The 27,008-nt window shown below is 37.7% G+C and overlaps 1 protein-coding gene across 9 annotated transcripts in view; it reads right to left on the bottom strand.

The window, feature by feature from the left end:
* Nucleotides 1–27,008, bottom strand: part of CNTN4 (contactin 4) — a 927,209-nt gene that overhangs the window by 174,152 nt on the left and 726,049 nt on the right. For all 9 annotated transcript variants that reach the window (XM_073230952.1, XM_073230946.1, XM_037019370.2 and 6 more), the window contains one exon: nt 13,069–13,266. In XM_073230952.1, the coding sequence (XP_073087053.1) occupies nt 13,069–13,266 (198 nt within the window). The remainder of the gene's footprint in view (nt 1–13,068; nt 13,267–27,008) is intronic.

Here is a 27,008-nt window from a genome sequence, read left to right as displayed (position 1 = left end):
CTCAAACTTTAAATCACCTGGAGAGCTTGAGTTGATTTAGTAAGTGGAGATGGAGCCCAAGAATTTGCGTTTCTGACAAGTTCTCAGGTGACACTGAGGCAGTTGGCCAGGGAATACACTTTAAGAACTACTGTAGTACCATGAGGTGTTAAGCCAATGCAAGAAGTTCCACCTTATATTAACTGACACCATCTAAGAACTAGTCATTGGAAGAGTACTAGTTAATGGGGCCCCACTAGTGACAATGTCTATCGAGAGCCTAGATTCTGTAGATGACCTTGTGGCAATGACTGTTTCCCTTTCAAAGCCTGGAAAACTAAGTGATGCTTATGCTTATAAGAACACAAAATTTATCAAAATAACTTGCAAATTACAGAATATGAAGGAGAAATCGGCCACACACAACACTTGTTTAACTACAATTTGCAGAGCGTTGTGTTGGCAGGAGTCGGCCAGTTTGCAGAGTTCTGTGCCATAAGATTTTGCCAACACCTGCCTTCACTGGAATCCATCCTTTCTAAATTAAACTGCAGAAGGGACTTTTACCAACTTCCACAGAATGGGATTTTCTGCTGAAAAACAAATCACAGAAATCATCTCATGGGAAGTACCCACATTGACTTTCTTAAGGGATAAATTATATGATGTGTAGTTCATTAGTATAAAAATATCTGGAAGTATCAGATTAGTCATACAAACCCTCTTGGCTAAGTTTACCACTTCACCGTTTTAAAAAAGGCTTATTTTCCTCTGGGTTTAAGGAGACACTGTGGGGTCTATGGGACTATCTAAAGAACCTCTTCTACCATCATCCACCCTCCAGTAGCTGAATTAAGTTTGAGGTAACAAGGGGCCAAACAAGAACCTCCCAGTGCTGGAGAGGAGGAGTAAGGGAGCTGACAGTTGTGTATCACCTCTCATACTTGGGGATTTAAGGTGTCCTCAGACAACTGAGGGATGTGAAAATAAACTCCATGTTTTGACTTCAACCCAACCTGCACTCTTCCCTTCCTTCTCAATAAAAGTAGAGAGATAACTTGAGTTATTCCAGAAGGCTGTCCTTTATAAAGGTAGAGAGACTATGTATCCATGTTTGCCTGGGACAGTCCTGCTTCACTTTAAATCCTGGAATAATTTGCTTAAACAGGTATCACAGAAGTATTGTGGGTTCAGTTCCAGACCATCACAATAAATACAAATACCACAAGAAAGCAAGTCAAATGAATTTTTTGGTTTCTCCATGCATATAAAAGTTATGTTACATTATATAGTAAGTCTCTTAAGTATACAATAGTATTAGGTCTAATGAAAAAATGGACATACCTTAATTAAAAAGTAATTTATTGCTAAAAAATGCTAACCATTATCTGAGCTTTCAGCGAGTCATACTCTATGCTGGTGGAGGGTCTTGCTTCCATGTTGATGGCTGCTGACTAATCAAGATAATTGTTGCTGAAGGTAGGCTGTGGAAATTTCTTGAAAAAAGACAAAAATGAAGTTTGCTGCATTGGCAGACTCTTTTCATGAACAATTTCTCTGGAGCATGCGATGCTGTTTGATAACATTTTAACCCACAGAACCTCTTTCAAAATTGGAGTCAATTATCCCAAACTCTGCCACTGCTTTATCAACTAAGTTTATACAATATTCTAAATTCTGTGTTGTCATTTCAACAGTCACCATAGCATCTTCACCAGGAACAGCTTCCATCTTCAGAATCACCTTCATGCTCATCCATAAGCAACAGCTCCTTAAAAGTCTTATCATGAGACTGTAGTAATTCAGTCATATCTTCAGGCTCCACCTCTAGTTCTCTTGCTGTGTCCATCACATCTGCAGTTTCTTCCTCCACTAAAGTCTTGAATTCCCCAAAGTCACCCATGAGGGCTGGAATCAACTTCCTTCAAACTCCTATTAATGTTGATATATTGACCTCTTCCCATGAGTCACAAATGTTCTTCATTGCATCTAGAATCATAAATCTGTTCTATATAAATCTGTACTTTGCCCAGATCCATCAGAGGAATCACAATTTATGGAAGCTAAAGCATTTTGAAATGTATTTATTAAATAATAAGACCCGGAAGTCAAATCCATGGGCTGCAAAATGGATGTTGTGTTAACAGGTATGGAAATAACATTAATCTTGCACATAGTCATCTGAACTCCTGGGTGACCAGGTACATTATCAATGAGCAGTAATATTTTGAAAGGATTTTTTTTTTCCTCCAAGCATTAGTTTTCAATAGTGGGCTTAAAATATTCCATTAACCATGTTGTAAACAGATGTACTGTCATCCAGGCTTTGCTGTTCTGTTTATAGAGCACAGGCAGGGTAGACTTAGCATCATTCTTAAGGGACATAGGATTTTTGGAATAGGAAATGAGTATTGGCTTCAAATTAAAGTCACCTAAGAAGAGTCAGACTGTTTTTTGAAGCTTTGAAGAGCATCAACTTCTCCTCTCTAACTATAAAAGTCCTAGATGGCACCTTCTTCCATTAGAGGGCTGTTTTATTTGCACTGAAAAGCTGTCGTTTAGTGTAGCCACCTTCATGAGTTACCTTAGCTGGATTTTCTGTATAAACTGCTTTAGCCTCCATATCATCACATGCTTCTTTACCTCACATTTTCTGTTACAGAGATGGCTTCTTTCCTCAAAGCTCATGAGCCAACCTCTGCTAGCTTCCAACTTTTCTTCTGCAGCTTCCTTACCTCTCTCAGCTTTCCTAGAATTGAAGAGAGGGCCTTGCTCTGCATTAGGCTTTGGCTTATGGGAATGCTGTGGCCGGTTTGATCTTTCTGTCCAGGCCACTAAAACTCTCCATATCAGCAATAAGGCTGTTTGCTTTCTTATCATTGGTATGTTCACTGGAGTAGCACTTTCAGTTTTCTTCAAGAATCCTTCCTTTGCATTCACAAGTTGGCTAACTGTTTGGCAGAAGAGACCTACTTTTTGGTATGTCTTGGCTTTTGCTCAGCCTTCCTTTCTAAGCTTAATCATTTCTAGTTTTTCAAATAAAGTGAAAGATGTGCAACTTTTTCTTTCACTTGCACACGTAGAGGCCATTTTAGGGCTATTCATTGGCCAAATTTCAATATTATTGTGTCTCAGGGAATAGGGAGGCCTGAGGAGAGGGAGAGAGACAGAAGAATGGCTCATCTGTGTAGCACTCAGAACACATACACCATTATCAGTTGTTTGTCATCTCATATGGGCGCAGTTCATAGTCCCCAAAACAATTACAATTGTAACATCAATGATCACTGACCACAGATCATCATAACAAATAATAATGCAAAAGGCTGAAATATTATGGAAATTATCAAATGTAACACAGAGACACAAAGTGAGCAAATGCTGTTGGAAAAATGGTGCTGACAGACTTGCTTGATGCCATAAACCTTCAATTTGTACAAAATGCAGTATCTGCAAAGCACAATAAAGTGAAGTGCAATAAATGAGGTATGCCTGCAGTTTTCAGTTTGTGCAATAAATTTTATTTTATTTTATTATTTTATTTATTTATTTTATTTTGGTTATCATTAATCTACAATTACATGAAGAACATTATGTTTACTAGGCTCCGCCCTTCACCAAGTCCCCCCCACATACCCCTTCACAGTCACTGTTCATCAGCATAGTAAGATGCTGTAAAATCAATTTTAAGGTCATCTTCTTTTAGGTGAAACCCAACTTCTGTCTTCATTTGAGGAAATACTTTTATATTCATCCTACTAAAAAGTTCTTATTGTATTGAATGAATACACCCTTTCTTTCCCTCTAATTTGGTCCTAGCTCAAGTCTTTGGGGCTGGAAAAAATGTCTCTGAATGGACAATCTTCAGGTGTTTTTAAAGATATTATCATGTTATCAGGGACTGGCAAAGTTTTACTAAAAAGGGACAGATAGCCAGGATTTTGTTTAGGTTTTGTGGGCAATACACTATCTGTTCCAATTCAACTCTGCCATTGCAGCTGGAAAGCGTCCATAGACAATATGTAAACAATTGGGCATGGCTATATTCCAATAAAAGTTTATTTACAAAAATGGTGGCTATTTTGGGCCCATGAGCCCTAGTTGGCTAATCTCTGCTTTAGCAGAAATAGGGAAGTTAGCAAAGAATGAAAAGACAAAATATTAGAACTGAACTAATAAGAGATTTCAGCACGCTTGCCAAATGCTGAATCATTTGCACAAAAAATAGCAGTTGTATACATCAGCGATGACTAAAAACTAGAGAATGTGATTAAAAATAAGATACCATTTACAGTAGCAAAAGTATTATAAAGAATCTAGGGATTAACCAAGAACACCCAACATTTCTGTGGAGAAGAATTTTAGACTTTATTACAAAAAATAGGCTGGGATGCAGGAGGGAGTGTGCCAACTGCTGCTTTGAAAATATATTGTACCCACTGCCTGGAATTATCTTCCTCCCTTTCACCTTGGCCCATCTAAGAATGGAAGGCCATTCTTTATGGACACTGGGTTGATTCCAAAGAGAAGGCCAGGCTTCCTCAAACCATGATTATATGCATAATTTCACTATACCCTCCATTGCTCGTTGGTAGCTCTTACCATAATCAAAAATGAACCTGCTTTAATTCCCCACTTTCCCCAGTAATGCCTCACTTCTGCCTCAGATGGCAATCAGACTCCTCAATTAGACTGTAATCTGTGAAGGCATAGAAAGATTTTTGCTTCCCCAGGGACACATATGTAACAGGCACACAATGAATATTTTTTGGTTAAATACATGATCAAATACATGAATGCTGCACATCATCTCTACTCAAAGCCAGACACCTCTATTATCTCTTTTATTTCAAATCCCTCTGTCTGTAGGTTCCCAGGGGCTGAGACCATATCTTTTTATGTCATAGTATACCACACACACAACAGGTACTTAACAGATGCTTCCTCACTGACTGACTAAATGGCCATCCAAGACCTTTAGCCCCCATGGACCTGAAATGCAATTGACTGTGCTGGAGGTCTAAAGCTGACTGCCAAGTTTCTAAGCTTTTCAAGCCTTCAAAATATCTGGAACCATTAAGACACTATTAAATCTGATTATCAGTGGCAGTTTAGCAAAATGTCTCACATCCTTTAGTCATTTAGATTTTCTCCCCATAAAATGTGTTTTATGCTCACAGATCCTCAACTGTGATGCTGTTAGAGAATTAAAAACAAGACATGATTTCTGTGACACAGCCACACAAAGTTGCAATTAGAAGTGATGGTAAAATTAAACAGTGTTTTGGTATAAACTCTACGTCTTCAGTAATATAAAATTATGTCTATGTGTGGGGCATATCTCTACCCAATGCTGAGCAGAAGTTTCATCCTTGCCAGTCGAAATGCTAGGTCATCAATAAAAGGTTGTAAATCAAGTTTACAATCAGAAGGAGATCCTCTTAATGACTGAGCTTTTTATCTGACTGCTAGGTTAATTAAGTAGCCTAGAGATAAAGCTGATCTATTCATGAAGACACATAGTGGCTCTTAATGCTTATGTGAAGATCTAATCTAATTTGGGGCAATACTAGGAAAGTTTACTATGAACACATGACAGTATCATAATGGAAAATACATTATACTGCAGCAGTATTCCAGAATAATCTACAATATCTTAGTTTTCTCCTTTCCTTTTTCAGTTTTTGGTCATAAATTTGGAACTTTGAGGGAAATGTAGTCTTCTGAGCCATTAGGAGTTCTAATGGTCAAAGAGGTAAAGGCTCACAAACGGCTCATTATGGCCACAAAGGATGAATGCAACTAGGTTTGTGCTAGGATTGGCTGTAAACATTGGGAAGAAATCCGATCCAGTGAACGGCACCTGACTACTGAATAGCATTTGATATTATCTGGCTTGTGCAAATGTTGAGACTGGAGTTAAGTAAGGTAGAGAGTTGTGACTGAGATCCTAGAGGACAATTAGAAGAAATCTTAGACATAACTTACTTAAGTCACTCACGTTACGAGCTAAGGAAACTGAGGACCAGAGAAACATCAAGATTTGTCTCATGTGAGTTAGCGGTCGATCTGGGACCACACCCCCGACTCCCATGACTTTTCTTCTTGACTTTCAGTCCTGCTCCGCTTTTATTGCATGCGAGGTGAGGCCATGGAAAATAAGACAAAGTTAGTTGGCACCAATCAGGGACAGCCTCAACCTCATGCTCAGCGTATCTATTTCTGTTCCACCTCAGGCTGCTCTGAAACTGCAGGGTGCTGATGTTATCAGCTGGTCTTTTGTCTACCAGGTGAAAGCTTGATTTCAGGTGAAAAGATTGAACACTTCTATGCTGACCATGCTCAGCGTTTTCATGGCTAAATGAAATAAGGTTGTGGAAAATGGGTGAGGACTTAGAAAAAATATGGTCAGTTATTTTGGTCATACTTGAGAACATAAATTTTGAATAATTTAACTTTATACTGAGGTATAATAAACATTCAGAAAAGTCAAGTTTACATTTTCACTTCCAAAGACAATATACCCAGTTAAACATATGTATACTTACACACATACATCTTACATATATATCAATGTACATAAACATGGAAATGGAGGAGACAAAGGGAGAGGAAAGAGAAAAAGACAGAGACAGAGACAGAGAAACAAAGAAAGTGAAACTACTAGAACTCTAAGATCAGACAAATCCTTTGTTTCCTGTTTCCTAGTATCTCTTCTATGTAGAGTTCTAATTAGGGATCGTATTTAAAAAAAATATTTAACACCAGTGGGTAAAGCACAGACCCCTCAGACACTGACTATAAACTGCTTACCATTTGCCTTGGTCCTAATACTCAAAACAAAGAACTGCCAACCATTCCCCAGCTGGTCTGGGGGCAAACAGAGAAGAAAGGCAAAGGCCATCTAATAACTTTCTGCTCAGAGTTATGTACCTGGGTATGTAATGTCCATAAACATCCTCACAGACATGATCTCATTTCCCCAAGATAATCCTAATCTTTTCATCTTTAGCCATTTAGAGGAAGTCAGGGTAGTGACTGAAGACAGAAAAATAGCCTTTATGATTATTGACTAGATCTAAAATTTCTCTGTGAAGCTATATGAATGATCTATTGCCTCTGTTTATGGAAATTTAGGGACAATTCTGAGATCTGTGTAGGAAGCACATAATAGAGCACGTTCATCATCATTAATAACCAACAGTTTGCCCATGGACTTTATACTTTAAAAATAATTATGATATACTTTTCTCAATTAAACCTTTTTATTTCATAGCACCTAAGAGACAGGTGTGCTTGCCACCTAACAAGTTATATGATCTTTTCAACAGATTTTTAAACATCTAGATAAATAGATATGAACTCTGATATAACATTTTCTCACATTTGTCAAACAACTCAATTTTATACTTCTTGGAGGTGAATGCCACAAAGTAACACACAGTTATTTAGGCAAATTCCCACTATAGAACTTTCAAAAATCATAGCAGAAAAGACACCAGGTAAATATATGAATTGTGAGCCCCAAACAGCTTTTGTAAATCTCAGTGAAACAGCATGGGACCTGGGACTGTGAACTTGACTCTGACGCTGTTTGCCTTCTATCTCCCCCAAAAAAGTCCCAAAGTTAAGTGCCTTGTAGGTCCAGTAACACAAGGATAGCCCTTTTACCAATGTTTTTCTAAAAACTCAAATAAATCTCTAGTCATTGTAGAAAAATTAGAAAACAAAAAACAAAAAACATAGCAAGGCAAAAAGAAACAAACAAAAAAATAATTAAATATTTTAGCCTCAAAGTTAAATACTTTAACGCTGTTAGCATTCTGGACAGTGGTGTTCTGGCTTTCTCTGTCATAATCCACATGCATTTTACAAAACAAGGATAATGCTATTTATACACTACGTAAGATATTTTTAAAAAATATAATTTGTTGTGAGTACCTTAGGTAAGGAAGCTACTGATGTTGCACTTCTAATTTGTGGCTGTTCAAAGCATTTTATATGTAATTTAACCTAGGAAAAATGCCTCCAAGCTAGGTACTATTATTATCCCTATTTGGAGCCCAGTGAAGTTAAACAGACATCCAAAGTCACACAGCTAATGAGTGGAGGGCCTGGATTCTGCTCAGAGAACTTGGTTCCAAAGTCCCCCGGGGTTTGCCCCTGAATTCCCCCACTGCATATTTCAGAAATGACCAGAGATGCAGGAAGGCGTAGCCATGTGAGGAGCTGGGGAAAGAGAACCGCAAGTCCCAAGGTCTTGCAGAAATGGAGTACACAGGACAGTAGGGTCACTGGGATGGACAGGGGACCTACCACACTTGATTTTTACCAGGACCTGAGTGGAAATAACCTGTTCACGTTTTATGGTTCACTGTAACCTTTGGGCTGGGAACAATGAAGCATAGTTCAGAACTGCTTAGCTGGAACTCTAAAGAAATAACCTGATTATTGAGGACATCTAGTTCTTTAAGTTACATCTGCACTTAGCAAGGGAAATGACCAGCCAAAGCAATTAATTCAGCTCTGGCAATAAACTCTGTTGCCTTGCTTATTCACATGTCAAAATAAGAAGAATGAGGTGAAATTCTGAATAAGCTTCAGTTATCAAAGTGACTGTACAAATTTTATACTCATCTTGCACTTACCAGTCTAACATACAGTCACTAAATACTACATCATGTGGAACAATAATTTCATTGAATTTACTCTTAAAGTAGACTTTAACAAGAATGTCATCTTTATTATATAATCTCTTCTTGATTTATATCTCCCCTTTTCTCTTGCCTTCAGACAAGAGCTAATTAACCTTTTTGTGCTTAATAATATAATTCCAATATCCATTTTATACACTCCATGTGAAAGACATACTATGAATTTTTACCACACAAATCTCATGGAAATTAAGAATGAATGAGCATTAATTGCTGAAGAATGAGATCTTTAGTGTGCTAATTTTATGATAAAACATTATAATAAAAATTATTTGTCATTTCTCTGAAGATATACTAGACAAGTCAAGATAAATCTAAAAGCCAAGCAAAAGGCAGAGTTGTTGCCAACTTGAAGTATAGATGGTGAGTCTGGAATTCTTCTGTTCCTAAATTTTTGTTTCTTCTTTCTGAAGCAGCAACTCTGTGTGATGTCTCTCCTGAGCTATGTCTCAGTGCATCAAAATCAATGTTCCATTCCATCTATGGCTTGACATACCAAAACAGGCCACACTACTGAAGAGACATTTTGGCAGAAATGCATTAGGGGGAGAGGTCAGAGTGGCTATATTTTTAAATAATTCTGTACAAATGCCACTCGAGCACATTTTTTGAAAAATTTATTCATCTTTAGGTCTGGAGAGAGAACAACGATAGCTTTTGACAAAAGTGGTCCCTTGCCTACTTTCCTCTTTAAACTGATAAGATTTTTCAGTTTTATTTAATATAATTCAGTTTATTCCAACATACTAATTTAAAATTATCATGTGGCAAGCACTATGCTGGGCCCTAGTACAAAGCTGGCTCAGAGTTACGATTTGTGATTCATCACAGTGCCAGCAGGGTGGGGGAAAAGCAAGCTGATAATAAATATAAATATAGCAGATTAATATTGTGAGAGATGGAAACAAAAGCACAAAACAAATGATTCTTTCAGTTACCAGGCAGAAGTCATGCTTCTGGCTTCACAAATAATGACTAAAATAATATTCTTGATTTCTCCCTTACAAACCTGCTCATAAAGCCATTTCAGTAAATGGCATCCCCATAAACTCAGCTGCTATGCCAGAAACCTATGCGTCATCCTTGATTTTCTCCACCTCCTCTCACACCCACTGCAAACTATATCCTGGATCCATCCACTTCTCTCAACTGCTGCTTCTTAGTTCAAGCTACCATCGTCTCCCAAATGAATGACTGAAATTGTTTTCCAGTTAGAATTCTAGTTTCCATTCTCACTTTTTTTAAGTCCATATCCAGACGGTAGCTAAGTAATCTTTTTAAAAACATACATCACTTTTTGGCATAAAATCCTCTAAAGGCTTCTCACTGCACTTGGATAAAATCCATCTTCCTTCTTTGGTCCCCATGATTTGTTCCCTGACTCACTTAAATCTCAACTCAACCCACCCTCTACCTGGCTCACTATGGTTTTCTATGCTCACATTCTCTTTACTCCCTAACATTCCAAGTGTTTTTCAAGCTTCAGGGCCTTTGCATGTGATGTTAACTCAGCCTGGAATGCTCTTCTGTCTGATCCTCACAGGACTAACTTCTTACCATCAGGTCTCAACTCATATATCACCTCTTCTGAAAGGTTTTCCATGACAAATCTGTCTACAGCAGTCATTCTACCCCACAGTACCTGTATTTTATCATAGTGGTTTATTTATTACTATCAAAAATAATTCAATTTTTGTTTTTGTTCGTTTGTTTTTACCTATGTCAACCAGGAGAACATAAGAGGCCATGAGATAAGAGCCTTATTGTTTTTGCTCACTGGCACCCAGAGCAGTGACTGTCACATACAAAGTGCTAAGTAAATACATGTTAAATGCAAGGATAAATAAATGCATGATGGAAATATACATTATTTGCTCAGAAATTCCACAGCCTGGTCTATAGTGTAAGGATGCTCAGATCCTTTCTCCAGAGCTGGTTTGTCTACAAATACCTGTTATGGGAGGTTCAGGGTCATAGCTTCACTCAGGTATAGCTTCTTTAGTACAGAGGAACAAATATGGAGAGAAATCTGATATCCAGGCTTGAATTTTCTGAGTTTTTATTGTATAAATTCAGGTAACAGGTGGCAAAGTGTAATGAAAAGGAACATAGTGAGGAGTTAAGATATTAGGCCCTGAAGTTAAGAAGACATGGGCGCTGGGTCTAAATCTTGGAGCCATCAATTTTTTGTTGTTGTTGTTATCATTAATCTACAAATACATGAGGAACACTATGGTTTCTAGACTCCCCCCATCACCAAGTTCCCCCCACATACCCCATTACAGTCACTGTCCATCAGCGTAGTAAGATGCTATAGAATCACTACTTGTCTGTGTTGCACAGCCCTCCCTGTGACCCCCCCACTTTATACATGCTAATCGTAATGCCCCCCACTTTTTCCCCCCTTGTCCCTCCCTTCCCACCCATCCTCCCCTGTCCCTTTCCCTTTGGTAACTGTTAGTCCATTCTTGGGTTCTGTGAGTCTGCTGCCATTTTGTTCCTTCAGTTTTTTCTTTGTTCTTATGCTCTACAGATGAGTGAAATCACTTAATACTTGTCTTTCTCTGCCTGGCTTATTTTACTGAGCATAATACCCTCTGCCCCATCATTGTGATGCAAATGGTGGGATTTGTTTTCTTCTTATGGCTGAATAGTATTCCATTGTGTATATGTACCACATCTTCTTTATCCATTCATCTACTGATGGACACTTAGGTTGCTTCCATTTCTTGGCTATTGTAAATAGTGCTGCAAAAAACATAGGGGTGCATCTGTCCTTTTCAAACTGGGCTGCTGCATTCTTAGGGTAGATTCCTAGGAGTAGAATTCCTGGGTCAAATGGTATTTCTATTTTTAGTTTTTTGAGGAACCTCCACACTGCTTTCCACAATGGTTGAACTACTTTACATTCCCACCAGCAGTGTAGGAGGGTTCCCCTTTCTACACAACCTTGGAGCCATAATTTTTTAGCTTGCTATGTGGATTGGGATTTGTTATTTAACATGTCTGAGGGCCAATTCATTCATCTGAAAAATATAAAAGAGAATATTCCCCATGTAACTGCTTGGGGTTTAAATGAGATAATCCAGGTGAAATTCTGAGCACACAGCAAATACTAAGTGTCTAATAAATGCTTAGTATTATTTTTCATGGCTGACAGTTTCCTTGCCTGATGACAGGTCTCAATTTCTGTTCACAATGGAAAGTTTCAATGAGTTCTAGAAGGGACAGGGATTTAAAAAGAAGAGAAACTTCAACATGTAAACTATAACTGCTTAAATTATTATATCAGCCATTATTGGAGGGCTTCATTATCTTTTGGTTTGCATTCACTCAAGAAATATTTATGAAGAATTTTCTATGTGCCAAGTATTGTATGAGGCACTGGAAACAGAGTAGTCATTAAGGCAATGCATGTGCTTTTAGAAGGCAAGTCTGTAGTTACGGAGCCAGTGAAGCACACTGGTAGCTGTGGTACAGAATAGAGTTCTTAAGGGTGCGGAGATGGGCTTTACCGGAGTTTACAGAGAGGTAAAGTTTACAGCTATGATGCAGCATAGCTGGGGACAGGGGTTCAGAGAGAGAACATTTTCTAGAGAAAGTGATATATTTAAAGAAATTGGAAGGACCAGTGTAAGTTAGTCAAGTGAAAGGCTGGGACAAGAGAAGGAGAAACACTTCAAGAAAAGGGGACAGAATACATATAAAGACTCATGACTGGTTTATAAAGGCTCATGGTGGGGGAAAGCATGGTACTACTAGCATATGGCACACTATTGGTTAATCTTTAAAAAACACATAGTGAGTTACCATACGCTGCTACGCCATTCACCTAGGTAATTAATGTGAGATTCGTACATTTTACTGAGAAAGTCTCATAGAAGTGTGCAAAATTAAAACTTCTGTCTCAAATAAGCCTTGATATTCCCGCCTTTCACCATGGTGGGAACTACATATCCAGTACCATAAACCTAGGCATTACCTGGATTCTTTAGAACTTCTTTCTGGGCACTGGTTAGAAAATCACAGAGAACTGATGAACAAGCTAAATGGTCAACCTTCCACTTCATTTTGCCTGTCACGCAATTTCAGCAGAAAAGAAACAAGACATAGATTCCTTTATAATTTATATTCATCTAAATACACCTTCCCTTCCTGTTCAGATTAACAATTAAACTTCGAATTAGTTTTCCAAAATGGATTCATGGGTTTATTTCTTATACAACTGGAGAAAATGCAAGTACTAAATATAGAAAGCATTAAAATTTTCTTAAACTTAATTTAGATAATCAAGCTTTGTGTGCCAATAACAATGTTCCATACTCAACTTGTGATCACAAAAAACAGAATTAATAAAATCCCTTAGAAAACTCACCATCATTTCTCAGTATTAGTGGTGTGGGTGGGCCCAGGACCTTGTGGTTTGTCACCGTATTCGTAACCACACAGGTGTAATTCCCAACATCTGATTTTTCTACTTTGGCAATATACAGATTCCCGGTCTCTTGAGAAACGAAGCGGCGATTATCCTGATAGGAAGGGTATTCATTGAAGATCCAGGCATAGCTCAGCTCTGAAAGCAAAGGGAATCAGGATTACAAATACATCTTTTGGCACTAGAACCCTATTGTATCCATGAAAGAAATGGTCAGGTAAGAAACTGATAATGTTGTGCAATGATCCTTTTTCAGGCTGCTAAATATAAACAGAAAGTAAGCATGTTCTCCTAAAGCATTTTACCAGACTTCCTACCATCAGTCAATAAGGTTTTATTTCTAGTGAACTAGAAGGAACACTAGTAGCTGATTAAGAGAAGGCCAACCTCTCCATGTTGAGGGAATAAGCATTTACAATTTGCTGAATAAGTATGTGCCACGCACCATGTAATAGTTACTGAGTTAATGCTCAAATTTCAGAGTCTGTAATTTTGAAAAAAGTAAGAGAAGATGCCACTCTGAAAATGATTTAAATCACTTTTCATTTTTATAGATAATAATCATTATAGTGAATCCTAGTGCCACATATATGCATAGGACTTTGTGGTTGCCAATACATTTTACACTTTTCCATTAATTGAGAAACTTTGGCACAGAGAAACAAAGCAACTAATCCAAACTCTTAGGTTTAAAATAACTCTTGAGTCTCAATCCAGTCTTCACCCAATACCTCTTACTATCAATGCAAATTTTTACTCTTTTTTTACTTGTTACGCTGAACTCTTTCTCAGTATGTTAGTGAGATTTGGTGTTTTAATATTGTACAAATACTTGCTAAGCATACAGTGATGGGCTGGTTGACTAGTCCTATAAATGTTATTCTGTATTTAAAAAAAGTAGCTGAAAAATGTAATATAGCCAAGAGGGAGTAGATATGAAATAGTAACCAAAGAACAGCCTTTTCACAAATACTTCTTCATCTCAGAATGCCAGGGGAATGAATCCAACAGGCAGTTATACCTGAAAATGTTTCTTTGAAAATTCTACCTTTTCTTAAGAATTAGGTAAACATGTTGTGAATGAACATGTGTGCCCATGCTTTCAGTTTCAGAGAAAGATCCTAAATGACAGTGAGCTTAAATGATCAGCTGCACTGAACTACTGTGCTCCAAGGAAACCAAAAACTGCCTTAGGTGTTGGCATTCTATGATTCCACTCTTTAAGGTTGTCCACTCCAGATCTGCCCAAAGATGGAGAAGTGATATACTAGTCGCTGGCACTGATTGCCCAACAAACCCCATTTTATCTTCAAAAGTTACTTTGGTGAGGGAGGGAAAGCGGCTAAATGCAGAAGGACCCTCTAGTTTCAGAACTAGCAGGCCTGAGTTCTTGTATGTCGCTCTTTAATATGAACGTGGACTGAAGTCTAAATGTATGGAGTGTCCTTGGAAAATAGCAGAGTCCACTTAAGCTCTGTATAGAGATCACTGATGGCTGTAAAAGGCATTTTTGTTGTTTAATACTTCAATGAGTCCCAAGCGTAATTGACCTCAATAACTGAATGTGCAACAGGAAACACATTCTGCCTTAATAATCCACTGTTTACACACAAAGGAGGGGTCATGCAGATTGCTTTCTCTTTATCACTGTATTGTAACATTTCTGCATGTATTATTTTAGAGAGATATAATTATGTTTAATGAGAATAGCTAATCATTTTATTTAACATGTGCCTGTAATTATAACTAGCCCCATGCTGATGTTAAGAGGATACTGAGTGTAAATATGCAGCGCTTCCTAGCAAGCCAGTTACTTCTTCAAGAAACTAAAATCTGGGGGGAGGAGAGCGCTATGATAAGTTGTGAGGGAATTCAGTCTGTTATGACAATTTTCTCATGAAAACAATTTTCTAATTTATTTCTTATAAAATATAATTATATGATTGTATTTTTTTAATGTTTAAATAAACAGCCCAGCACAGCGGACTCCTCATTCAATCTGGTATGTGAGTTTTAAGCAAACCAAAGAGCATCTCAGTTTTCTCCTATGAACAATGACAACACTGCCTATCCCCTAATTAGCTATAAAACGAATTTTAAGTATAAATTAGTATTTCCAAAGTCACAAATTAGAAGTTAGAAAGTAATTTACCAGTACAATATTAATCAATACATACCTCTCCAAGGAGAGTTTTAATCAAATATGTGAAACTATTTTTTTTTTTCCCTGAAGACATTTTTCAAAATTTGTTCTAGTGGCTAGTGTCTGCAAGGTTCTCTCAATTCTTTGGGAGAAAATTGGTTTAACAACTAAAAATTTGTATGGACCATGGATATCAGAAAAAAGAAAAAAATCTTCTGCTTTGTTATTTCCTAACTGGAGCAAAAGCAAACAAACAAACAAACAAACCGGAAGACCAAAATTCAACCTTGTATTGTGTAAGGGAAGCCATTTAAGCACTCTCACTTTCTACTTTTGAATCCATCAAATGGAGATAATAATAAATGTAATGCAGGTATATAGTGAGGATCAATTAATGTGAAAGCACTCAGAATCATAAGCACATAAGAAATGTTACAAGTTAACCATTTTAAAAATAAAGATGAAAAATGCACTCAATGAATATGCTGTTTGGTATGTTTTAAAATAAGTTAATTATTTTGGTTTTATTGCTTTTTGTAATTTCTCTTGGTTAGTAGGAGTTACGAATAACTTAAAGATACTGCAGCATTTCCTAAGCTGTGGTCGTTGAAATACTAATTCTTTGTTAATAGAAGTTCTCTATGCCTCACCTACCCCAAATTTAAAAGTTTTACATGACCCAAATGACTTTGGGAAGCACTGGATTAAACAAAGCACCAGATTTTTTAAAAAATAGAAAGTATTTTTAAATTTCTCCTTTCAGGACTTGCAAGAGATTTTTAACATGCCAATGTTCCTGAAATTCCTTAGGGCATGTTTAAGCATACAACCTTATTTGATCATAGAATTCCACCTCTGTCCCCTTTACATACACACCATTTTTCTAAAACATCTCTTAATGGGTCACAGAACCTAGGCTGGGAAACCCTGAATTAACACAATGACTTCAATTCAAGAAATGGTAAGTATAATACAAAGATTATTAACTGCATTACTTTAGTTTTGGGGAAAATCATTAAGTAGCATTAAACAACATAAAACAACAAAATGTTGTTTTCTTGACATGAATTAAAGTTGTGATATTTCTCTCAAATTATAACAATATAATATTGCAATTGTTTTCCATGCTCTAGAACAAACCACAGTTGCAAGGAAGTCTCAAATGGATTGTGCTAAGGATAGTTAACCAACATCAGTTTAACATGAGACCTTTGTAAATACAGTGGAGCTCTAAAGTGCAAAAGTCAACCCAAAAGTCTGGTTGAGATCATATTGAGCCAAATGATCTAAAGGGATGGGGGATGTGGGGTGTGGGGAGTCTCTGAAAAAGAGAGTATTTTTCTTTACAGCAAATATCACTACTTGGAATATTGTACTTTTATTTGTCCAGGACTATAAGGAAGGAGCATGAGGCATATAATGTAATGATTATGCAGACATCAAAGAAGGCAAAATATGTAGTAAAGCTACAATTTACCCAACAGATCACTTGTATTTCTTTACTTTAAAGGTATGAAAATTCTGAAGCCTACAAAGTGTAAGGTCAGGGTCAAAAAGCGGCAAAGCAGACTACAGAAGGTCCTTGACTTATAACAGTTTCACTTAACAGTTTTTTTACCTTACGACTGTACAAAAGCAGTATGCACTCAGTAGAAACCGGACTTCAAAATTTGAATTTGATCTTGGTGCTGGGCAGTGGGCAGCTACATGATCAAGAGGGTAAATGATTGATACACTTAACAATCAGTCTGTACCCACACAGCCATTCTGTTTTTCATTTTCATTATACTAGCCAACAAACTGCATGTGCTATTCAACACTTTATTACAAAATAAGTTTTGTGTTAGTGGAGTCTGCCCAGCTGTGTAGGCTAATGTGTTTTGAGCATGTTTAAGGGAGTCTAGGCTAAGTAAGATACACTGTTTGGTAGGCTAGGTGTAGTAAATGCTTTTTTGACTTGTGATATTTTCAACTAACATTGAGTTTATTAGGACATAATTCGATTGTAAGTCAAGGAAGATCTGTACATCCTAGACCTTCTAGCTACACTTTTATTCTGCTAATCCCTTCAGGAAGCAGTGAGAGCTTTTGAAATTTGGAAGTCTAGTATCATTGTATCACCCAACAGACAATCAGTTTTCCCCTAAGAACCATTGTCTATTTTTATCAGAGCAAAATATTAATCCATTGGGTCACAAGAAATGTTGTCAACATCCTGAAAAGTAAAGCCAAGTAAATAAAACAAATTCTCATGTGCTGCAACTAGTAAAAATATATCCTACTCAGTTTGATTTCTTTAGGGACTTCCATGCAATATTTATACTTATTCAAACTTGACAGATTTCTTTTGATAAGTTTTCACACATAATTGCTCTGGAAGTGACAGACAGTTCCTGTCCCACTGGCAATTTGTAATAACTGAGTAAACAGACACTTGGAATGCAATATTTAATAGATTGTGAGGCTTCTGGTGCTCAACTGAAAAAATATTGAGACTAGTCCTAACGTGGTAACCATTAAGGCAGATGGACCTAGCGGTGGGAGATTGTAGTATCCAAATCTATAGGAAACTAACCACAAAACTTCACTCTTTTAGTGTGTTCCTTTCCCCATATCTTTGGGCCAATAGCAAATAATATTTGGTTATTAGTTTTCAAAAAAGACATCAATCAAGCAATTACCAAATTTAAGTACTCACTGAGTTGACCCTATGATTAGTCATCTGGATAGACTATGCTCTGTTACGCTTCATGACATTCTGAGTTCAATCCCATGGGCAGCAAAGATGTCAGTTTTCAAAGATGCCTTTCTTAATCCTCAAATTTTTAAATGTGAAAGGATTTAATATAATCCCTTCAATTTTACAGATCAAGAAAGTGTAGTCTAGAGAAATTATATGCCTGGATCACAGTCACATATCTGGTAAGTGGCAGAGAAAGGATTACAGGATAGTTTCAGTATTCAGAACTGGTTCTGTTAAGAAGCCATGTCCTCTTTGAATTATTTTGGAGCTAGACAAGATCAGTTTTCTTTTTCCGTAAATTGGTAGAACAAGATGACCTCCACATCTCTTCTGGCATTAAAAATCCATGATTCTATATGTATGCCATCAAATCCAAGACCCTAATTTGAAAAATGAGGAAAGTGGGATCCAAAAATACCTAGCAACTTGTTAAGAATTACATACATACTTAATGACAAGGTCAAGACCTAGAACTTTACACATACACACAATATATACTGAATTAAGCTGTGCTGTGTAGAAAAATATAATAGAATTAATAGGATACCTGGATTCTAGTTCTTGCACTGCAATGAATTTTGGTTTTGATAATTATTTTCATGAGAGTCTCCTGATCTTCAGTTTAATGAACACTATCCTACTTTTTGTACAGTGTTGTAAAGTTGAATTTAAGCTGATAGATGATGATAAGCAAGTAGATGTAAAAAACATATTTTCAGTAATTGTACAAATAAAGTGGGTTTGTGAATTCATTCATTGGTTTATTTGGCAGCCAAATATTTATAAAGCATCAACCATTCCCCAAAAGCACTGAGCCGGAGAGCAGTTAGCAGACAGGGGTTGGAATCAGTTGGTACTTTGCATGAGCACTGGGATGGAAAGCATAACCCAGTGAAAACATCACTGAATCTGGTGTGAAGATACATGGATAGAGTCTTAGTTTCAGTGCTTGTCACATAGAGAGTAATTTCTCCTTAGTTTTCTCACCTGAAAAACAAAGATAGAAAGAAAAATACCTGCTCTGCTTAAACCAAGAGTTGTGCTGAACATCAAAAATGTTAATGCCAGCATTTTCCGGTTCTGCTGGAGGGTTTTTTGTTTTGTTTTTGCTTTGCTCATAAATGGACTGATAAATCTTTTGTCTTTTCTGACCTTAGGCAAAGGGGATGCTATAAATTTTTAATAATCTTAATAATTTCAGAAAAAGTAAGAACTGTACCAATAACCTTGAGTACTAAATAGCACTACTGATTGTACATCATAAACAGTGGGACAGACAGAGAGAAGAGTGTGTTGTCACATGAAAGATTGGTGAGTATCCCAACAGGGAGTGACCAACATACTTTTGGCTTCTGAGAGATGGAATCTCTAATTATACTAAGATGCTAAATTATCAATATAAAGTCCTATTTAAACTGTTACCCAGTTTCAGCACTTCGCGGAACAAGAGTGTAAGAGATGTAACTGAGAGGAGCTAAAATTTAATGGGCTGGAATAGGATGGATACTGCACCTGTGTTAATTAGCAGATGGACTGATGGCCATTTAGCATCTTATATTGATGGCCATGGACCTTTGCAACTGAGGTTGCTGAAATCATAGCTGTGGTTGAAAGGACCCCTAGTATGGATACTCTGTGGCCCAGTGGACTTGGTTTAGACAGGTTCCTACTACCAAGCATGGCCTCCCAGTATTCAGACACTGCTTTTCATCATTTATGTCACTAGAGCAGTCACTTGGACTACCAGTTGTGAATCCTACAACCATGGCAGACACTGGTAACTGACTATGCCAGACACAGATCACAATTATTCTCGGGACAGGGCTTCAGGCTACTACTGCCAATCTGTTGGTGTTGGCACATATAATCAAACCTTCCTGCCACCATTGCAAAGTGATGAAAAAGAAGAAATGAAATGGTGACCATGTGAGGTGAGAATCAGAGAAGACCTAGTGCCTACCATTTTGCCAACATTCTAATCTAATCACACACACCAATGCCAGGTCTTCTCTGATGCTAAATCTCATCCGAATTTGTGGCAAGAATGTCTAAAAATAAGACTTCTTGCTACTCATTGTATTCAATGATTTGTTAGTACATGTTCTTTACTCACTCAATGTGGTGGTAGAGGTATAGGAAGTAAGATGGAAAAAGGGACATGTGCTAGTGGTGAACACAGCTCCTGAATGTTGCTCTTGTGTATGGCTTACAGTCACTCCCCTTTTATGGGTTACTTGTTGTTTTTCCTGCCTCTATTTTACTGGGTTTATTGGGCACTTGTCTGGGATGTAGATTTACTTTAAAAATTTATAGGGGGATGTTAAGGAATTTAATTTGAAGGCAGTTTAACACATTATGTTGATAATAAGCCAAATATGAATGTATGATGGAATAGAAATGAAACTCTTAAAAATCTTAAATGCGAATGGCAAGGCTTCAACAAAATCTTGTACTTGCCACTGATTGCCTCCCAGACTCCCAGGGGTAGATGGTGACTCTCCTTTGCTCTCAGAAATGTATCACCAATAAAGTCTGAGAACTATTGCCTAGGTCTGGAGTCAGCAAACTTTCATATACTAAGAGAAGAATCCCTATTTTTTTTCTTTCGGTATCACTAATATACAATCACATGAGCAACACTGTGGTTTCTAGATTCCCCCCATTATCCAATCCACAGCACATTCCTCATTATAGTCACTGTCCATCCACATAGTAAGATGCTATAGAGTCACTACTTGTCTTCTCTGTGCTATACTGCCTTCCCTGTGCCCCCACCCTCCAACATATGTGTGCTAATCATAATGCCCCTTTTTCCCCTTATCCCTCCCTTTCCACCCACCCTCCCCAGTCCCTTTCCCTTTAGCAACTGTTAGTCCATTCTTGGGTTCTGTGAGTCTGCTGCTGTTTTGTTCCTTCAGTGTGTTCTTTGTTCTTGTGCTCCACATATGAGTGAAATCATTTGATACTTGTCTTTCTCCGCCTGGCTTATTTCACTGAGCATAAAACCCTCTAGCTCTATCCATGTTGTAGCAAATGACGGGATTTGTTTTCTTCTTATGGCTGAATAATATTCATTGTGTATATGTACCACATCTTCTTTATCCATTCATCTACTGATGGACACTTAGGTTGCTTCCATTTCTTGGCTATTGTAAATAGTGCTGTGATAAACATAGGGGTGCATATGTCTTTTTCAAACTGGGCTGCTGCATTCTTAGGGTAATTCCTAGGTGTGGAATTTCTGCGTCAAATGGTATTTCTATTTTTAGTCCTTTGAAGAACCTCCATACTACTTTCCACAATGGTTGAACTACTTTACATTCCAACCAGCAGTGTAGGAGGGTTCCCCTTTCTCCACAACCTCACCAGCATTTGTTGTTCCTAGTGTTTTCTATGTTGGCCATCCTAACTGGTGTGAGGTGATATCTCATTGTGGTTTTAATTTGCATTTCCCTGATAATTAGTGATGTGGAACATCTTTTCATATGCCTGTTGGCCATCTGAATTTCTTCCTTGGAGAAGTTTTTGTTCATATCCTCTGCCCATTTTTTAATTGGGTTATTTGCTTTTTGGGTGTTGAGGCATGTGAGTTCTTTATATATTTTGGATGTTAACCCCTGAAACCATATATTTTTAAAACAGAAAAGCTTCCTTTTTGTTAGCATGTTCAGACTCTGAAGTAGAAGCTGGTTCAGACTCTCAAGTAGAAGCTAGAAAGTGACAGCACACAGAATGGATTTAGCTTGTACAATTGTGTGGGCCTTTTATTGTTTTATGAGCTTTAAAAGCAGTGAAAATCAAATAGACATCTGGATATTTCGATTTTCTTGAGACTCAAACACAGTTCTCAAATAACAGTCCTTAAAAGGAATCAGGGGGCACAGCACTACACCTACTCTGTGACTGGTTCTCTAACTTCAGTGAGCTCAGCATCACCAGAAGGACTTATTACCTCACAGAATGCTGGGCCCCATACCCAGAGTTTCTAAATCAGAAGTTCTGGGGTAGGAACCAAGGTTTTGAATTTCTAAAACCTTCCAAGGTGATGCTATGGCTGCTGGTCTGGAAAACACATCTGGAGAAACACTACTTTAAAAATATCTGAATGCATTAGTCTCTCTGGCGATCAGGAAAAGAACTGCACAGTTGAATAGCAGCTTCCCACTTTGGTGTGGCCAGAAGTCTCCAGGTGGCCACAGTCTCTACTGATCCTTAATTCTTATACTTCAATCCCATATTACTCCATAGGCAATTTAGATTGTGGACTCTCTTTTGGGAAACAGAAGTAAACACAAATAAATAAATTGAATTGACCCTTAGTTGCTACTTTTTTAGCATGAGAATGATTCTGGATAATAAAAAGACAAGCTATCTTGAACATTTCAATGGGCTGAAGGTGGGGAAACCACACAGAATTAACATTAGAGCTTTGTATGATTGCTCAAGAATGGTCCAGCCCATGTGGTGTGGTCAAACCAACAAGGTAATGGCAGAGAGATGCAGCATGAACAGACCATAATGGGCAGATGAAAAGGTGATCATGGTGATTAAAGGATAATTCTTTCAATTATTTGTTAAAAATTTGGCATTTAAAGTTATCAGAGGTATCACCTTATATTATGAAGAACTCAAACACAACAGCCAAAGTTCATTTGGTAAGTAGTAATTTTTCAAAGCAGAGACACCTTTTGATAGCTGAGCATAAAATAGTTTATACAATGTGAAACCTACATCATAGTTAAAAAGATAGCTACCAAAGTTCATAAAATCAAAACCACTTTTCCTCATGAGGTAGGGCACAGAAGAAAACTTAGATGATAAAATCCTTTCAGCTCAATATTTAATATCTCCTTTCATATAAGACCCTCTACCAGATCATAAAATAAACTCTCTTGAGGAAGGAGTAAGGTTCCTACTGATAGGGTATACCCAATCAGAAAACAGGTGTGGGAATTAAAATTCCATGGGTTCTGTTTGCTTCCATGTCTGTCTCACCATTACCTGTCTTTGGTCTAAGAACATCCTACCATTTTGCCAACATTCTAATCTAACCACACACACACCAATGCCAGATTAATTCTTCTATACAGCAGCTCTGACTCATGTCCCTCTTCACACACAGGTCTTATACAAGTCACACTGCCTCCTGGATTAAGGAAAATGCATCAAGTTTTTCTAAAGCAGGACTTCAAATTGTCTAGTTTTACCTTTCCACTAAGTACAGATTCTGGGGGAGTACCCCTCAAGCTAGGCTCTACAAAACTCTAGAGAGGGTGATGAGAAGCAGCATTGATTTATTTACTTAAATAAGACCAAACTATCCCCTCTGGGATCACTTTTGATGCAAAGATAAGTCTCTGTGGGAAGGCTCTGCCAACCTGTCCTGGTTTTAAGCAGAAAGCTTTCAATTTTTTCCTTTTTTTTTGGTGGATTTGTGGTTACCCCACAAATTATATTTTAAGAAAGGTTTGCATTGCTAAGTAGGGTTGCTTAAGATAAAATGGAAAAATAATCACCAAACCCTTGCTGTGCTTTATACTTTTCAATCTCTTTGCTTAGGCTTATGCACCCTCTTTTTGGGATGTCCCTCCAACCTCTGCTTATCCCAACCACTACCTTTTTCAAAGAGCCACTTTCCCACCTGTGAAATATAAGAGGTCAATCCTCAACAACCAAACAAGCATATGTTTCTTTTCTGCCTTACAGCAAGTACACATTATTTCACACATTAACATTTTGTTTTTCCCATATTGGAATGGTTCGGTTGCTTGTCTTCTCTCTGTCTACCAGACTAGAATATTACTTGTGGACAAGCATACACATGGCAGGACACATTGACAAGAAGGGTAGAAAAAGATGGTAGCATGACAAGTGAGACAGACCCTTCTCCCAAAACTACACATAACATGAAAATACAGAAAATACAACTAATCCTGAAAGAGAGACCTGAAGGAAGACTTCAGCAGATTCCATATGTCTGGGGAAAAAGAAGGCCTCACAGAAAAGGATAGAGTAAAAAGCCATGATCCAGCAGGACCGAAGTCCTTCCCCCAATCCAGGTCAAAGGCTAGAGGAAGAGAAACAGAGTGGGGAGGGAATAGAAGCCCAGGACTGATAAACACTCAGCACTGGAGATCTACTCTGGGAGTATAAACCCACATTACACGGTGCTCTGGAGATTAGTGGGGTTGGAAAGCAAAGACAGGAAGAATATTTGGAAAGGCTGAGATACCAGCTCATTGTGGAGAACAGGTAACCACAACCGGCTGCTCTGGAGCAAAAGAAAGGCGAGTACTGTAAAGGATTTCCCAACAGCAAGAGGGGTGCTAAAGGGTGAAGGATTACACAAAGCTTGCCACTCAAGAAAAAGGACAGGTGGACAAAATCATCCTGGGACACTCAGCCCAGCAGGGAATGATACACAGCCTGCTGCTCCTTCCTCCTGGCCAGCACTGGCTTGCAAACCTGCTGCCCCCACCATTGCATCAGGCCAGCCAGAGGGTGGCCCTGAATACAGCAGCTACAGGGGCATAACTCAGAGGCTCCCCCCTGTGTGCTCAGCCAATTGGCTCTGACAGTGTAGGCAGGTGCTGCAGCTGGGAAGCAGGAAACCGCTCTTATCTCCATGCAGGTACTGGTGCTTTGTGCCTACAACCACCACCATCAGTCCAGATGCTGGGCAGCTCCAGAGTGTAGAGCTTATGGGCACTAGAGGGTGCCACCTATATAAAGTTATTATTACATAGTAATCATTAGAAATATGAAACAGCACAAACCACAATCCCTAAAACACCAGAAAAAGGGTTAAGTTAAACTGAAAACACAAATCATCTTGATAAAGATTTCAAAATAAAAATCAAAAACTACAGAATCAAATTCTCACAAGCTACAGAAAAATATTCAAGATCTCATAGATAACTTCAAGAAAGAGAAATAAACTTTTAAAAATACGGTATCTGAAATGAAACATACAGTGGAGGGATTTAAAAGCAGATTAGATGAGGTACAGGAGGCAGTACATGAAATAGAAATTAGAGAACAGGAATGCAAAGAAGCTGAGGCACAGAGAAAAAAAGGATCTCTAGGAAGGGAGGAATAATGACACAACTGTGTGACCAATCCAAATGGAACAATATTTGCATTATAGGGGTATCAAAAGAAGAAGCAGAGAGAAAAAGGAACAGAAAGTATCTTTGAGGAAATATTTGCAGAAAACTTCCCCAATCTGGGCAAGAAAATAAGGCTCTCAGGCCATGAAAGCACACAGATCTCCCAACACAAGAGACCTAGGAAGACAACACCAAGATAGATAATAATTAAAATGGCAAAGACCATGGACAAGGACAGAATAGTAAAAGCAACCGGAGAGAGAAAAAACATCACATACAAAGGAAAACCTATCAGGCTATCATCAGACTCATCAGCACAAAACTTACAGGCTAGAAGGGAGTGGCATGATATAGTTAATGCAATGAAGCAGAAGGGCCTTGAACCAAGAATACTCTACCTGGCAAGATTATCATTTAAATCATATCATTTAAACAATATCCAGATAAACAAAAGTTGAGAAAATTTACCTCCCATAAACCTTCTCTACAGTGTACTTTGGAGGAACTGCTCTAGATGGAAGTGCTCTTAAGGCTAAATAGCTGTCACTAGATAAAATAAAACCACAGTAAATGAAGCAGACCAATTAATTACTAGCAAATGTGAAATTAAATCAAATACCCACAAAGACAGTCAACAGATACACAAAGAGTACAGAATATGACACATAATATATAAGGAGTGGAGGAGGAAGAAAAAGGTAGAAAAAAAAGAACCTTTACATTGTGTTTAAATAGCATAGTAAGTGAGTTAAGTTGGACTGTTAGTAAAGAGGCTGCCCTTAAACCTTTGGTAACCACAAATCTAAAGCCTGCAATGGGAATAAGTACATATCTATCGATAATCACCCTAAATATAAATTAACTGAATGCAAAATCAAAAGGCAGAGAGTTACAAAATAGATACAAAAACAAGACCCACTCATATGCTGCCTACAAGAAACTCACTTCAAACTGAAAGACATACACAAACTAAAAGTGAAGAGATGGAAAATGATATTTCATACAAATAACAGGGAGAAAAAAGCAGGAGTCACAGTACTTGTATCACACAAAATAGACTTCAAAACAATGAAAGTAACAAGAGACAAAGAAGGACATTACAAAATGATAAATGGGTCAGTCCAACAAGAGGACATTACCATTATAAATATCTATGCACCCGATATAGGAGCATCTAAATATGTGAAACGAATACTAACATAACTAAAGGTGGAAATAGAATGCAATGCATATTTTAGGAGACTTCAACACATCACTCACACCAAAGGACAGATCAATCAGAAAGAAAATAAGTAAGGAGACAGAGACACTGAACAACACATTAGAATAGATGAACCTAACAAACATCTACCAAACACTCCACCCAAAAGCAACAGGATACACATTCTTCTCAAGTACACGTGGAACATTTTCAAGAATAGATCAAACACTAGGATACAAAAAGAGCCTCAGTAAATTCAGAAGGATTGAAATTGTACCAACCAGCTTTTCAGACCAAAAAGGAATGAAACTAGAAATAAAATATTCAAAAGAAAACAAAATGCCCACAAACATATGGAGGCCTAACAACATGCTCCTAAATAATCAGTGGATTAATGACCAAATAAAAACAGAGATCAAGTAATACATGGAGACAAATGAAAACAACAACTCAATAGCCCAAAATCTGTGGGATGCAGCGAAGGCAGGGTTAAGAGGGAAGTATATTGCAATACAGGCTTACTGCAAGAAAGAAGAAAAATCCCCAAACTGTCTAAACTCACAATCAATGAAACTAGAAGAAGAACAAATGAGGACCAAAATCAGTAAAAGGAGGGACATAATAAAGATCAGAGCATAAATAAATAAAATTGAGAAGAATAAAATAGAAAGAATCAATGAAACC

The sequence above is a fragment of the Manis javanica genome, chromosome 3 (assembly GCF_040802235.1).
Source record: "Manis javanica isolate MJ-LG chromosome 3, MJ_LKY, whole genome shotgun sequence".
Lineage (NCBI taxonomy): Eukaryota > Metazoa > Chordata > Mammalia > Pholidota > Manidae > Manis > Manis javanica.
This window is presented reverse-complemented; position numbering and strand designations above follow the sequence as displayed.